General features: G+C 39.9%; 1 protein-coding gene and 1 pseudogene across 10 annotated transcripts in view; one reads left to right on the forward strand and one right to left on the reverse strand.

Annotated features, from left to right (window-relative positions):
- MAP2K5 (mitogen-activated protein kinase kinase 5) overlaps nucleotides 1-13698 on the forward strand; it is a 254584-nt gene that overhangs the window by 85719 nt on the left and 155167 nt on the right. For all 10 annotated transcript variants that reach the window (XM_036009526.1, XM_036009501.1, XM_036009506.1 and 7 more), the window contains 2 exons: nucleotides 12096-12164; nucleotides 12256-12337. In XM_036009526.1, coding sequence (XP_035865419.1) covers nucleotides 12096-12164; nucleotides 12256-12337 — 151 coding nt within the window. The remainder of the gene's footprint in view (nucleotides 1-12095; nucleotides 12165-12255; nucleotides 12338-13698) is intronic.
- LOC118496788 lies at nucleotides 2613-4247 on the reverse strand (annotated as a pseudogene).

Raw genomic sequence — 13698 nt, forward strand, 5'->3', positions numbered from 1 at the left:
CTGACCGAACCCTAGGCTTCCTCAGGTTCCACAGAACCCCACTTCTAACCCTCTGACCCTGGGTTCTTAGCTAACAGACTGGTTAGGCCTGCTTTGTGCCTCCCCCCCACGAACCGGTCAGGTCCTCTTCAGATCAGCCCCTTCCTACTCTATAGCCACACCTCTGTATTACCTGCCTGTGACCTCTTGTCACGCCCTGCATCTCTAGTCTCTGGACCCTTAATCATGAAAGCTGTTATTTTTGTGTTACTAGTATATGCCAGTTACTATGCTACATGTCATATAACTATTATCTGTAATCCTTAAAAACAGCAAAGTAAGCCTGTGCATTTTAGATTTGAGAGGACTGAGACTCAGAAAGCTGAATTGTTCACGATAACACAGTTGAAACAGCCAGGGACAGGATTTAAAACAAAATCCATTTGACTCCAAAGTGCACGTCCTCTGCCTCACCAGGAAGCCTTTATACAAGTATTACCATTGCTCCTCTTTCTGATTTCCATCTATCCTTTCACGGTTCATCTCCCCCATGATGCTTTCTTAGCTATTCCCAGCAAGAATTCAGTCTCTTTCCCTTACATTTATGTAGTATATCTGATTTCTGCATCTTTTATCTTATCTAGAAACTAGGAATCTGAACAACTAAATTGCAATTGATTATATACCTTTAGTAAGGTTAAACTGAAGTGAAGACTCAGTGTAGGCCAGAGTTCTTTTTCCATTCTACACCTGGTACAATGCCTGTAGTGTGTTATGCGACATTATGAAGTCCAGTTTTAATAACTCAAGTAGCTCCTCACTTTGGGTGAGGAGATACAACAGAGCTCTCTCTTGGGACATTTTCTTTGACATTCCAACCAAACAGGCTCACAGAATTCTAGAGCTGAAAGAGGTCTCAGAGATCGTCTGTGGAAGCCCCACATTTCACAGAGGAGGAGCCCGAGGTTCAGAGAGTGCCCAGGGTGGGTACGGTGGAGCCCGTCTCCATCACAGCCTTCCCGAGCTCACTGAGTACAGCTCTGATGCACTACCCCGGCATCGGGTGGTCTTTTCCGTACCTCCTGAGCCCCCTCTCCGCTCAGAGGACACCTGCAGCACTCGGGCAGTATTTTCCTTCCTGTCGAGTTGGTTGTCCTTTAATGTCAGAACTCTTAGGTCATTGCCATTGATATATTTAAAGACAGTCAACTTTAGGTGATTCACTCCAAGAGAGGGGAGCACTGCTTTAAATCAACCACAAAAACCTCGTTTGACTTTTGCATGTACATTATAATTATTCATAATTTCATGCATTTTGAATTACATTTAAGCTAGGCTAACATTAAAATTCTTGTACATGACTATTTATATAGGTATGGCAAAGGTGTTACAGCTGTTTCTGGAAAGGACTAAAAGCAGTTGTAAAGAAGACACATTTTATTTTATTTTTTTTATATGTTTAATTTTTTTTTTATTTCAATCATTGTTCAAGTACAGTTTTCTCCCCCCTACTCCCGTTCCAGCCCCTCCACCCAGCCCTCCCCCCTTCCCCCCATTACCCCCCACCCTTAGTTTTTGTCCATGTGTCCTCCAAATTTGTTCCTGTAATCCCTACCCATTCCCCCCTGAAATTCCCTCTTCTCTCCCCTCTGGCCACTGTCAGACTATCCCCTATTTCAGTGTCTTTGGTTATATTTTGCTAGTTTTTTTGTTTTGTTTTGTTTTGTTGTTTAGATTCCTGTTAAAGGTGATATCATGTGGTATTTGTCTTTCACTGCCTGGCTTGTTTCACTTAGCATAATGCTTTCCAGTTCCATCCATGCTGTTGCAAAGGGTATGAGCTCCTTCTTTCTTTAAAAGAGGTGTTAAAGTAGAGACTTTCAATAAATAAAAGCAGTAGTGGTTTACAAATACACAACTCATTAGACCCGACCATAAAACTGAGCTTTACAACAAGGCCCGTATTGTATTCACTGTGTATCTCTAAATTCTACAGCACGCTAGATGGTCAGACTGAGCTGAGTGAATGATTTAAGAGTAGGTGTGATTATTGTTTACTCTTTTTTGCTTATCCCTCAGCTTTTGGTACTGAAGGCAAAAAACGTGATGCTTACGTAACAGTCATAATCCAGAAAAAATAAATGTGCCATTACTTCAAACCTGGTAGAGTTCTTCATTAAATTTTAGAAGTGGTTAGTTCCCAAATATGTGGGGATTTTCCAGATAGCTTTGTTATTGATCTCTAATTTAAATCAGTTGTGGTCAGAGAATATACTTTGTATCACTGGAATTATTTTAAATTTATTGAGATTTTTACGGCCCAGAATATGAATTATTTTGGTGTTTCCTGTGCACATGAAAAGAATGTGTAGTCCGTTATAAAGTGTATTGTATAAATGTTAGATCAAGTTGTCTGATAGTGTTGTTTAAAAATATCTTCACTGAGTTTTATCAACTGATTTTTCAATTATTGAAAAAGGGGTATTGAACTCTCCAGCAGTAATTGTGGATTTGTCTATTTTTTCCTTATAGTTTTATCATTGGTTTACTTAATATTTTTGAAGGTCTGTTAGATACATTTAGGATTGTTATGTCCTCTGGATGAATAGGCCCCTTTGTCATTATGAAGTGACCTTTTTTATCCATGGTATTATTCTTGGCTCTGAAATCTACATTTGCTGATATTAATATAGCTACTCCAGCTTTGACTGGTGTTAACATGGTATGCTTTTACTTTTAACCTGCTGGGTCTTTATACTTGACATGGACTTCTTGTAGGCAGCATATAGCTGGGTCTTATATTTAAATCTAGTCTGATAATCTCCATTTTTGGGGGGGGCAATTAGATCATTTACATTTCATGTGGTTATTGATATGGTCAGATTCAAATTTGTCATCTTGCTCTTTGTTTTCTATTCGTTCTGTCCTTTTTTTTTAGCCTTAGAGTGACTTTAACTTATTATAGTATACATTCCAGTAATATTGTACCACTTTATAGTGTGAGAACTTTACATAATATGCTTTACATAGCTTTTCCATATCCTGGCCTTTGTAATCATACATTCTGTATACTCACATGATAAACCCCAGGACACATTGTTGCTATTCTTGCTTAGAGTTGTCTTTTACAGACATTGAAAAAATCAGAAAATATTTTTATTTACTCACATTTACACCAGTTCCAGTGCTCTTCATTTCTTTGTATGGATCCAGATTTTCATCTGGTTTAACTTCCTTTCTGTCTGAAGACTCTCCTTCTTTTGCCTTTCTTTCTTTTTTTATGTGTTGATCTGTTTTATTATTTGACTGGAGAACTAGACACGCCACTAGTTCAGGGAGATGTGCAGGTTTGACCCTCCTTGTGATCGCTGGCTCCAGCCCTACCCTGGCCCTTCTTGGCATTGGCCACCCCCATATGGGGACAGGAGGGAGGAGTCGAAGTGCTTCGGGGAGTCCAGGCAGACAGTGAAGCGCTGGATGTTTACCACCTGCTCACAGACCTGGGTGTGGCACTGGTGAATCAGCACCTGGATGTGATGGATGGATTTGGCTAACTAAGCCCAGCTTGAATACCTGGGTCCGTAGGTGCCTGTTTGAGAAATCCTTGATCTTCAGGCCCAGGATGTAATTCGGCTTCACCCTGGCCTTGTCCAGCTCCCCATGTGGACCAGGCACCATAATAGGACACGGCCTTCAAACGGACGCTGTGGGGCTTTCTCATCCAGCGTTAGTCAGCAGCCCCTGAGCAGCCTTATGGACCCAGGCCAGGATGAATTTGACCCTCCAGACCTCCCATTTGCTCTAAAGCCCATACTCACCCATCAGCTTCAGCTCTTGGTTGAGGTGGAATTTCTTCAAGAGTCTCTGCAGGGTCACGTAGGTTGTGCAACAAACCCATCTCTGGGCCCCCAGCATGTTGGCTCCCTCGTAGCTGAGAAAGAGCTCTTTTACATTTCTTATAATGCACAAGTGTTCTGGCAGTAAATCCCCCTGCTTTTTCATATCTGCAGAGTGTATATTTGACTTTCATTTTGGAAGGTATTTTTGCTAGAGAGAGAATTCTAGGTTGACTGCCGTTTCAGTATTTTAAGGATACTATTTTATTGTCTTTTGGCTTGCATTCTTTCCAATGAAAAGCTTACTGTCATTTACAATCTTTATTCCTTTCCCTGGCCAGGTGGGTTGGTTGGTTGGAGCATCATCCCGTACACCAAAAAAGGCTGCAGGTTAGGTTCCCAGTCAGGGCACATGCCTAGATTGCAGCTTTGATCCCCAGTCAGGGTTCATATGGGAGGCAACTGATAGATGTCTCTCTCTCTCTCTCAAATCAATAAACATATCCTTGAGTGAGGATTAAAAAGTAATAATAATATAATAAAATCTTTATCCCTCTACGTTAGAACTGACCTCTCTGGCTCATTTTAGGATTGATTATGATGAGCTTTTATGTAATTCCCTTGATAATTCACGTACTTAGGATTTGTTGAGATTGTTGGATCGGTATATTTTTAGTACAAATTTTAGCCATTATTTTTTCACATCTTTCCCCCCACTTTGGGAAGTGAAATTGCATGTACAGGGTCCGCAGAAGTAAGGCCTTAGTGTGGTTGGTAGGGTAATCGTATGGGTGTAATAATTTATAGTTTTAATTTGAACATTTCACCTAAAATGGCATATGGTGTGCTTGAGTGTGATATTGTTGTGTTACAGAATTACATGCTTATGATTTTGTCATAAAAGATGTTGTAATAAAAAGGGGGTATTATTTGTGCCAGACACTGTATATTAAGTTAATTGAAGTTGTTCCACCACAAAATGATGCTCTGTTGTTTGTTTTAGTCTTTTTTTCTCTTTAATGTTTCATTTTTGGATAATATCTGTTGTCAAATATTAAGTTCATCTTTTCATCTGCATTGTTTAATCTGCTATTAGTCTTGTTCAGTGTATTTTTCCTTTCAGATATTGCACTTTATATCCTTAGAAGGTGACCTGGGTCTTTTCACATCTTCCAAGTCTCTCTTAATATGCTCAGTCTTTCTTTCACTTTCTTGAATATGTGAAATACAGTTATGATCACTGAATTAATCATCGTGTCTATTAATTCTACCATAGATGTCATTTCAGAGTCTTTTTTCATATTTAGATATTTTCACTTGTAAAAATAACATTTAAAATTTATAAAAGCATACAAAGCCAGTGAAAGTAGTTCAACATGTTGCCGTTATAATGTGTGTGAGGGCTAAAGCGGGTGGGCACACAGGACTTCACAGAACAGTGGAGCAGTGGCATGTGGTTTCGCCTCTGGGTGTGAATCCTAGGGAGGTGCTTCGTTCCTGAACCTCTAAGAGTTCTTGTGTGAGCCCCCTGGAGGCAGGAGGTGCCAGGGGAGACAGGCAGCTGTCCTCCTGGGAGACATCGCTCTCTGCCACACCATCTGAGGCCAGTGTTCTCTGCAGCATCTCCCTGTTCTCCGTTTGGCTGGTGGCCCTGATTCTCTCCTTCTCTGTCTTTGTTACCAGTTGGGCACTAACCTCCTCTTTTCCAAGGCCGTCGCAGAACTCTTATGCTGAGGAAGTGTCTGATTCTGAGCTGGAGGAGGAGTATTACCATCAGAATCTGTTATTTTTACCTTCTTCAGGGGAGCTGCTCAAATTGATTAAGGAAACAGTTTTGTTGACATGCTTCTTCATAGGTCTTTTTTTTTTTTTTTTTGCTGGCTCTCCCATTTTTCTTCTTTGTAAAGCTCTTAAATGTCCACTCATCATCACTGCAGGGTGTCCCAGACTCAGAGAACACAGGCGGACACATGGGCACCTCCTCCTCCTTCTCCTCAATCACTTCATTCACACTTTTCCAGGGCTCCGGAGCGTGGTCCTCGTCCCTGCTGAGGGCTTTTTGCCTCTCACCACTGCAGGCAGACAGACCACTCAGGGTCAGTGCTGACTGATCACTTTTCTTCTCATTTAGGGTTGTATTTTCTTGTGTGTGTGTGTGTGTGTGTGTGTGTGTGTGTTTAAATATCTTACCATTGTTTTTATCGGATGCCAGTCATATGACATAGGTGCCAGATATTTCCAAATTTCTATAAACATTCTTGACCTTTATTCTGAGATGCTGATAGTGACTTTGAACAGTTTGATCCCTTCAAGGATTGCGTTTCAGCTTGTTAGGTGGGCCCAGCCCAGTGGTTAGTTTAGAGGTAGTTTTCCTCACTCAGCTGAGGCGCTGGCCTTTGAATACTCCCCCTGTGCCCCAGCAATTACAAGGTTTTCCACCATGGCTGCTGAGAGCACAAATTCTCTCTTAGCGTGAGGTCTGGAGATTGTTTCCTCTGGTCTTTTTTTTCCCTGTTCTCAGGTATTTTCCTGACACCCGTGTGCTGATCATTACTCAGCTGGAGACTCCGGGCCCCCCTCCAGATCTCTGGGAGCTCTGTCCCTCTGGTGCTCTGCCAGTGACCTCTCGCTGCCTTGGCCTTCTCAGACTCCCAGCTCTGTCTTCTCACCTCGGGGATGTGGCTGAGCTCTGCCTGGGCGCCCCTCCCTGCGCTGGGGCCTGGAAATCTCTCTAGGCCGTCAGCTGGCCAGTCATAGGATTCATCTGTCTTGTTTTTCCATCTCTCAAGGATCACTGTCCTGTTTTGGCCAATGTCAGATATCTGGAAGCCTATTGATTTTTCCCTTTTTTGTTTTTAGTAGCACTTCCTTTCTTGTCACCACTCTAATCCAGAGGCTCGTTTTGTCTCTTATCAGACATGTGGACTGGCCTTCACACTGTTCTCCCAGAAATAGGAGTTACTGTGTATCAATCATTTGCACTGTGCTAAGCACTTTACATACACTTCCCTCATTTAGTACAATAACCTTCTGCTATTTCCATTACTGATCCCCATTTTACAGATGTGAAAGCTGAGGCACAGAGAAGTTAAGTAGCTTGCCCAAAATCCCACAACTAATAAGTAATGGAACCAGGATTTCAGCCGAAGCAGCTCTTGCCCCAAGACCCTGATCTTAATCTCTGTACTGTATTACCTCTCACCCTCAGATTTGGCCTCCTGAAGTGTGGTTCTGGTAACATCTCTTTCCCACTCAAAAGTCTTCAAAGGCTTCACATTATTTCCCAATAAACTGAAAGCTCTGTGGGATGGGATTCAGGGTCTTCCACAGTATGTCATCAGCCAACTGTTACGGCGTTGTCTTGAATGACTGCATCTTGTGCTACTTTTAAGTTGCATTTCCTGCCTTATCTGAACCCAGATGCTGTTCACTGCAGCAGTTTGATTCATGTATTTCTTTCCAATAAGAATGCCTTCCCCTGTGTCCCCACCTACCAAAATCCCTAACACCCTCCAAGATTGGCTCCAAAGCTATTCTGTTGAGGTTACTTAGACACATTATGTCACATCCGGTACATCTATCACTTACTCATTCTCCTCTTTGAATCTCTAGAATTCTGTTTTCTTATGGGTGTTATCCCATGCCACCTTGTAGTTTGCTATTAGTGTACGTGTATGTTTGCCCTATCGTGTCAAAATCTCCTTGTAAGTGGAGAGCAGGTCTTACCTCGTCTCACGTGTTGGTCCACACAGAACACTGCACAGACGGCCTAGCGCAGGGTGCTGTGCGCAATGTGTGCAGAGTGCCAGGTGTCCAACACCTGATTTGGTGACTGAATAAGTAAATTTTGTTCTTTTGTTTGTTTTTCAGTTTACTCATTCATCTCTTGAAACATCTTGAAAGCAGGTTCAGCTCACATACAAAATATCCCATAGTGTTCTTTGGATGGACCATTGCTCTCAGCCAGAGTATTTCGCAGCTTTTTTTATATTAAAGGGTGAAATGAAAGGTTAGGAGTTAGACATGCATTTGATCTTTTCCTGACCTTTTCCTGACTTTTGTGTGACTTCAAGCATGTCACTTGAACCTCTCAGTGACCTCAGCTGTGAAACTGGGCTGCCTGGTGTCACAGAGGGATTGCGAAGAGCAGCAAATCACAGTCCTTGTCTGAACAGAATCACCTGCAGGGCTCTGATGCCTGCGCAGACTGATGAGGGAAACACCGTTTCCCAAGTCAGTGGTCAGTTGGACCCGGACTTTGAGTAGCTGTGGGAGCAATTAGATGGGAGTCCCCAAAGATCTGTTACTCTTCCTACTCAAAATATTTTTACTTTTTGCACTTCTAAATAAATGTTTCTTTTTTTAGACAAGGAAACTATATTGTAATGTTTCCCTTTTAAGACTCTAAAGGTGGGAAAATATCACTTCAGATAATTTTAGAAGCAAGTAAAATTTTGGAAAGAATAGAAGTACTGTGCATTTTTATTTTATGCTACTGAATTTAGAAAAATTTCTGCCTCAGATAGAACACTTTTAAAATGATACTAATATTTTAAAAATAAGCATTTGATAGGACTATGTATATACCTCATGAAATGTGTTTCTAACCCGCTTTTTTTGGCAGAGAGTATTGGAGGTGAGACCACTGCAGACAAGTAGAGCAGAAAACGAATAAAACACTGTTGGCCTTCGTGCAAAGAGAACCTTCTTATGCCATGAATATACTCTATAAAAGCTTTCAAAGAGTAGAGCTTCATAGAATTTCCCAGTATTATTTATTTTCTAATGGAGAAAAGTCCATTCACCAGGAAATTTCGTAGCATTGCATATAGCATGTACTGATTATCATTCTTTGACTGTTTGGGGTTTCTGCTGCTTTTAAACTAGCATTTAAATGGACCATTTGATTAATCATTTGTATACTGACTGTAATCCTCCCAAATTTCCTTTCTGAGTTGTACATACTGTAAAAGACAATTATGTTGGCACAGATTAAATAAGCGAATTAAAACAGAATAGCAGCTTAATTTGACCTGTGATTTTGTTCTCCTTCCCTTTAGTGGAGAGTGTGCCACTCCAGCAAATAAATGAAGTCATCCATGACAGGTTGTGATGAATTGCCGTATTTATACTGTATATTTTAATAGCCTCACACTAATTTAAATTGAGCCCAGAGTAAATTATAATTCAGTCACTTGACTGCTTATATTTAACTTGACAACTCATCCCTATTTGTCCTGGAGGTGTAGCGAAGAGCAGGGCGCACTCAGGTATTGCAGTCTCGCACTTAACCCTTTCTCCACAGAGTAGTTTGCGTTCAGGGTCTCTCAAGTTTGAAAAATGTAGCTCTTCCTAAGGAGAAAAACAGTGATAATAATGAAAACTTAGGAAGTTCCTACTTCCCTTGTACTTCAAAAAGAAAATTAGTATTTCCATGCTTTCCCCCACTGCCTTCAAAAAGGGAGTTGGACTTGTTTATTTTTAGCAGCTTTAAAGCTCACTCACAAGAACGCCCACCTGGGAAGGAGGGTTAACCTTCCACCTAGAGAGCCAAGTGTCCCAGAAAACGAAAGAGTGTTTCGGTAGCTATTATAAGGTGCACTTTACTTTCCCTCCCAAATTCCCAGAAATTACCTCACTCACTTCCCTACCAGTGTGGAGCCCCCACTGTTCTGGCCTGCAGCGAATACGGAGGGTGGTCAAGGCCTGCTCGAGTGTGGTGGGTTGGCTCCACAAATACAGTGTCACCTGCGACACTTTAGTTCACTGCAGTACTTGCATTCATTTTGGTGTTTCTATCTTTGGTTTTAAATCCAGTTTTAAAAATCAAGCAATCCATTTCCTTTCTGTCTAGAAACAGCATCTTATTTAGAGGATTATGGTTGTAAGGAGCAATTTAATTAAATCTCACACCACTTAATGCCACTAGTGTAAGACCCTATGCAGGGTGTTGGGTGTGGAGCAGGGGGCTAGAGAAAGATGCACAAGACTCACTCTTTGTCCTCAAGGGGCTCACAACCACTCTCTACTCTTTAGACTTCTGTTTTTAGAAGGTGAGGGGTGAACACTGAAGACAAATATGAGAAGAAGAAAGTAAAGGGCCAAAGCTAGGGATCAGTTCTGACGGAGGGCTTTGGGGCTGGCTTCCCGAAGGTGGTGGCAGCACCCGAGCTGGTTGTAAAAGACAGAGAAGGTGTTACTTACGGTCAGTGGCTGCGGGGTGGAGAGAGGAAGCACTCCTCACGTGGACGGAACAGCCGTAGCAAAGACTGGAAGTGGGGGAAGTCACAGGGTGTGTGTGGATCAGTGAAAATAATCTGGTTTCCCATGAGGATTGAGTTTGTGGTGGGGAATAGTGAGGAGTTATAATAACAAGTTGGAACTAGATTGCAGGAGAAATCCTTGAATGCCATGCTAGAATTTTAATTTTATGCTAAGCCATGGGAACCCGATTAAGGTTTTTGATCAAGGGAATGATACGTTTACAGCCAGTAGTTTGAGGTTAGTTCCAGTGTGTTGGCTAGCCATGTGGAGTCATGTTGTTTCTAGATTGGGAGCCTGGAGATGCAATATAGCCATACTAAGCACTGAGCAAATGTATTTTTGAAACCTTAAATAAGGGGTTTTCACCTTACTGTGGGTTAGAAATCACCTGACAAGTTTTTTTAGAAATACTAAGAGGTAGGTCCAACTGCAGAGATTCTGATTCCATTATGCCTATGCATCAGGGTTTATTTAAAGCACCCCTATATATTTATGTAAATACTTTTAAATAAAGGTAATTATAATATGAGGCCAGGGTTGAGAATCACCGCTTTATGGTAAATAATAACTTAATTCCATTTAGCCGAGTTTTCTAGGATGAAAGATTCACTGTACTTGACATAGCAGTCTGAATAGCACCAATATTTCATAGCATAGACTTAAAACAACACTAGGTAAATTTATTTTGTTGCTGAGTTTTACACAGGAACAAAAATGTTAAGTGAATATTGTTGGCAAATGACTATTGATCTGGAGAAGTGTTTCTTGGCAGCTCCGTATTACACTTCCCGACTAGTTTAGTGGGAGCTTTTATAAATAACCCTGGAGCTAACTCTGGACATAAACTGGCTATATCTTTTTTTTTTCTCTTTCCGTCCCCCAAATGGGTGTCATTACTATAAAATGTGTAGAATCATCCTTTCGTTTTTCTGTCAGGAGTTTGCAATTCATAATTTATGGATGTTTCCCTCCAATGTAAGTGTACGAGGATGTGTTCCGCAGTCGTAATACAAAATGTAGGTCGGAGTTGGGTGGTGTGTAACTACACCTCCGTGGTAAAACTGGATGTTCAGTTCTTACCTGGAAATGTCTAGAGCCAGAAACTGCCACCAATGTGAAAATTGTCTTCCAACTAGTTTATTGTCATCACTGTCTTTTTAAGTCAAAAACAATTTCTCCTGAGTTGGTTTCGTTGAAGTGCTAAGTAAAATAAGAAAAGTTGATGGTCTTCTTTCTTAAAAAAATAGTGTTTGAAATGAACTAGAAGTTATTCTAAGTAAGTTTGTAAGTAAAGTGTTTGCCATTTCTGCATTATGAATCTGACGCAGCGGTTGGTGTTTTAAGGAAAACCAGAAGGCACCAGTCCGTGCTGGAGAGTGCTCAGCCTCAGAAAGGGCCGACACTGCCGGGCTGCCGGGCTTCTCGGGGTCTCGGCCTCCTCCTCTGACAGGAGGGGGTGAGACGAAATAATTTCTGAATTTCCTTCAAGCTCCAACATTTTGTAGCCAAGACACATTGTGCAGCTGGAAGAATAAAAAAAAGATGTATTTAAAAAACTTCTTATTTCCTCTTAAAACTAAAAACCCCACTTTAAATGGCATTTTTACTCATCATCCTCTCCTGCTTATTGCCTTGTATCTGAATTACAAGGCAATTTTTTTAATGGTTTCAGGGTCACTCCTATCTCTCTCTTCTGAAAATAACCAATGTGGCCAAAATAGGGTGTATAAATTAAGGGTGTTATAACTTAACTGACTTTTAAAGCCATTAATACTGACCTTTAAGACCTGCCTTTTTCCTTCGCCCCATCAATCACTTCCCTACCACCTCCCCCAGTACAAAGGGTTAGGCAGATGTGGATACAGTTTGCATCACTGGGGGTTGTAACGGTGGGGAGGAGAAGGGGGAAATGAATCGAGGAAACACCATATTTTCAATTTTATATTTCATAGTGAGTATAGCTATATTTAATTTAAAGGTGAATAAATGTGTCAATGTATTCCTTTCCACATTTAGGTCATACTACTAGATATTACACTGGAACTTCAGAAGCAAATTATGTCTGAATTGGAAATTCTTTATAAGGTAATTTTTTCTTTGTCATTTTTTCTTATAAAGCATGTGTATGGTATTCACTTGCAGGTTTTTAACTACTTTTGTCTTATTTTTGTTACAGTGTGATTCTTCATATATCATAGGGTTTTATGGTGCATTTTTTGTAGAAAACAGAATTTCAATATGTACAGAATTCATGGATGGTGAGTTTTCCCTTTTATAATACTTCAAAAATGATTTTTGGTGAGAGTGCTTTATAACCTGGTTTTGATATAAATGTCAAGTACAATGAAAAATAATTAAAATATACAAAGAATTTTCTTATTTATACTCTAAAGCATTTTAGGAGTTTCTGGTGTTAAATATTTATAGGTGACCTATAATTTCAAGAATGTAATTTCATTTACTTTTATTGAAAATTTAAATAGAACAAATTAAATACTAGTCTGATCAGTGGTTTGATATTTGAGTCTTCCATACAATCTGTCTTTACTTGCAACACAGATGTTCTGTTCTTTTAATGTTTCAATAGCCAAAACAGATTTAGTTTTAAAGAAATCTGTTAACCCAATGTCCTGTGTCTTTTAGAAAGAAAACTGTTAATTGCAAGACAAATTGTTTTTCAACACAGCTGTTTAGCTGAGATGTGTTTAGTTTTCTTTGGACTCTAGCCCTTTCTCTTCTTCTTTATTTTTTCATTTATTTCCAGTTTGGTAACTCTTTCTTGATCTGAATATTATGGTAAAATGCAGATTTCTTGGTACCCTATCTGTAAAATTATGTCATCATTTTTATTTTTTACCCATTTTAAATCAAAGAAGTCTTGAAATTGTACCTACTCACTTCTTTAGTGTCTGACCTATTCAAATTCAACACTTTAAAATATACTTAGTTCATTTTGGGAATTCTCAGTATATTTTTGAAGCAATTATTTCATGCTCTGCAAGACTTTTCAATGAGCTAACATTGATACCTATAATAAGGTATACAATGTGCTTTAAATCAGTTATACTGGATGCTAAGAATCACAACTCATAACCATAATGACCAGTGGAACAATTACTATTCAAGGAGACCGACTAGAAAAAGTGGATTTATAGAGCCAGTGCATGTTGTTATTTTATGACTTTCTATCATTCTTTTTTGAAGTACTCAATTTTTCAGTTACATTTAAAAAATTTTTATTGAGATGGTATGTTTAAATACCAGAAAATTCACCATTTTAATGTGTACAAATTCAGCAGTTTTTACTATATTCACAAGGTCATGCAACCATTATCATTAATTCTAAAACATTTATAAACATGCTCCCTACCAATCAGCAGTCACTTCCTACACCCCCTTCCCTCTAGTCCATGGTAACCATTAACCTATTTTTTCTCTCTGTGGATTTTCCTGTTTTGGACATTTCACACAAATGGATTTATATATTTTGTGGCTTTTATGTCTGGCTTCTTTTCCTTAGCATAGCAATTATCAACCGGTGTGCTACAAGAATTTTTAAAACACGCAATACCTGACTGCTTAGTCAGGGGCACTGACCTGTGTTCCCTTAGACAAATAA

This window comes from Phyllostomus discolor, chromosome 1 (genome assembly GCF_004126475.2).
Source record: "Phyllostomus discolor isolate MPI-MPIP mPhyDis1 chromosome 1, mPhyDis1.pri.v3, whole genome shotgun sequence".
Taxonomy (NCBI): Eukaryota; Metazoa; Chordata; class Mammalia; order Chiroptera; family Phyllostomidae; genus Phyllostomus; species Phyllostomus discolor.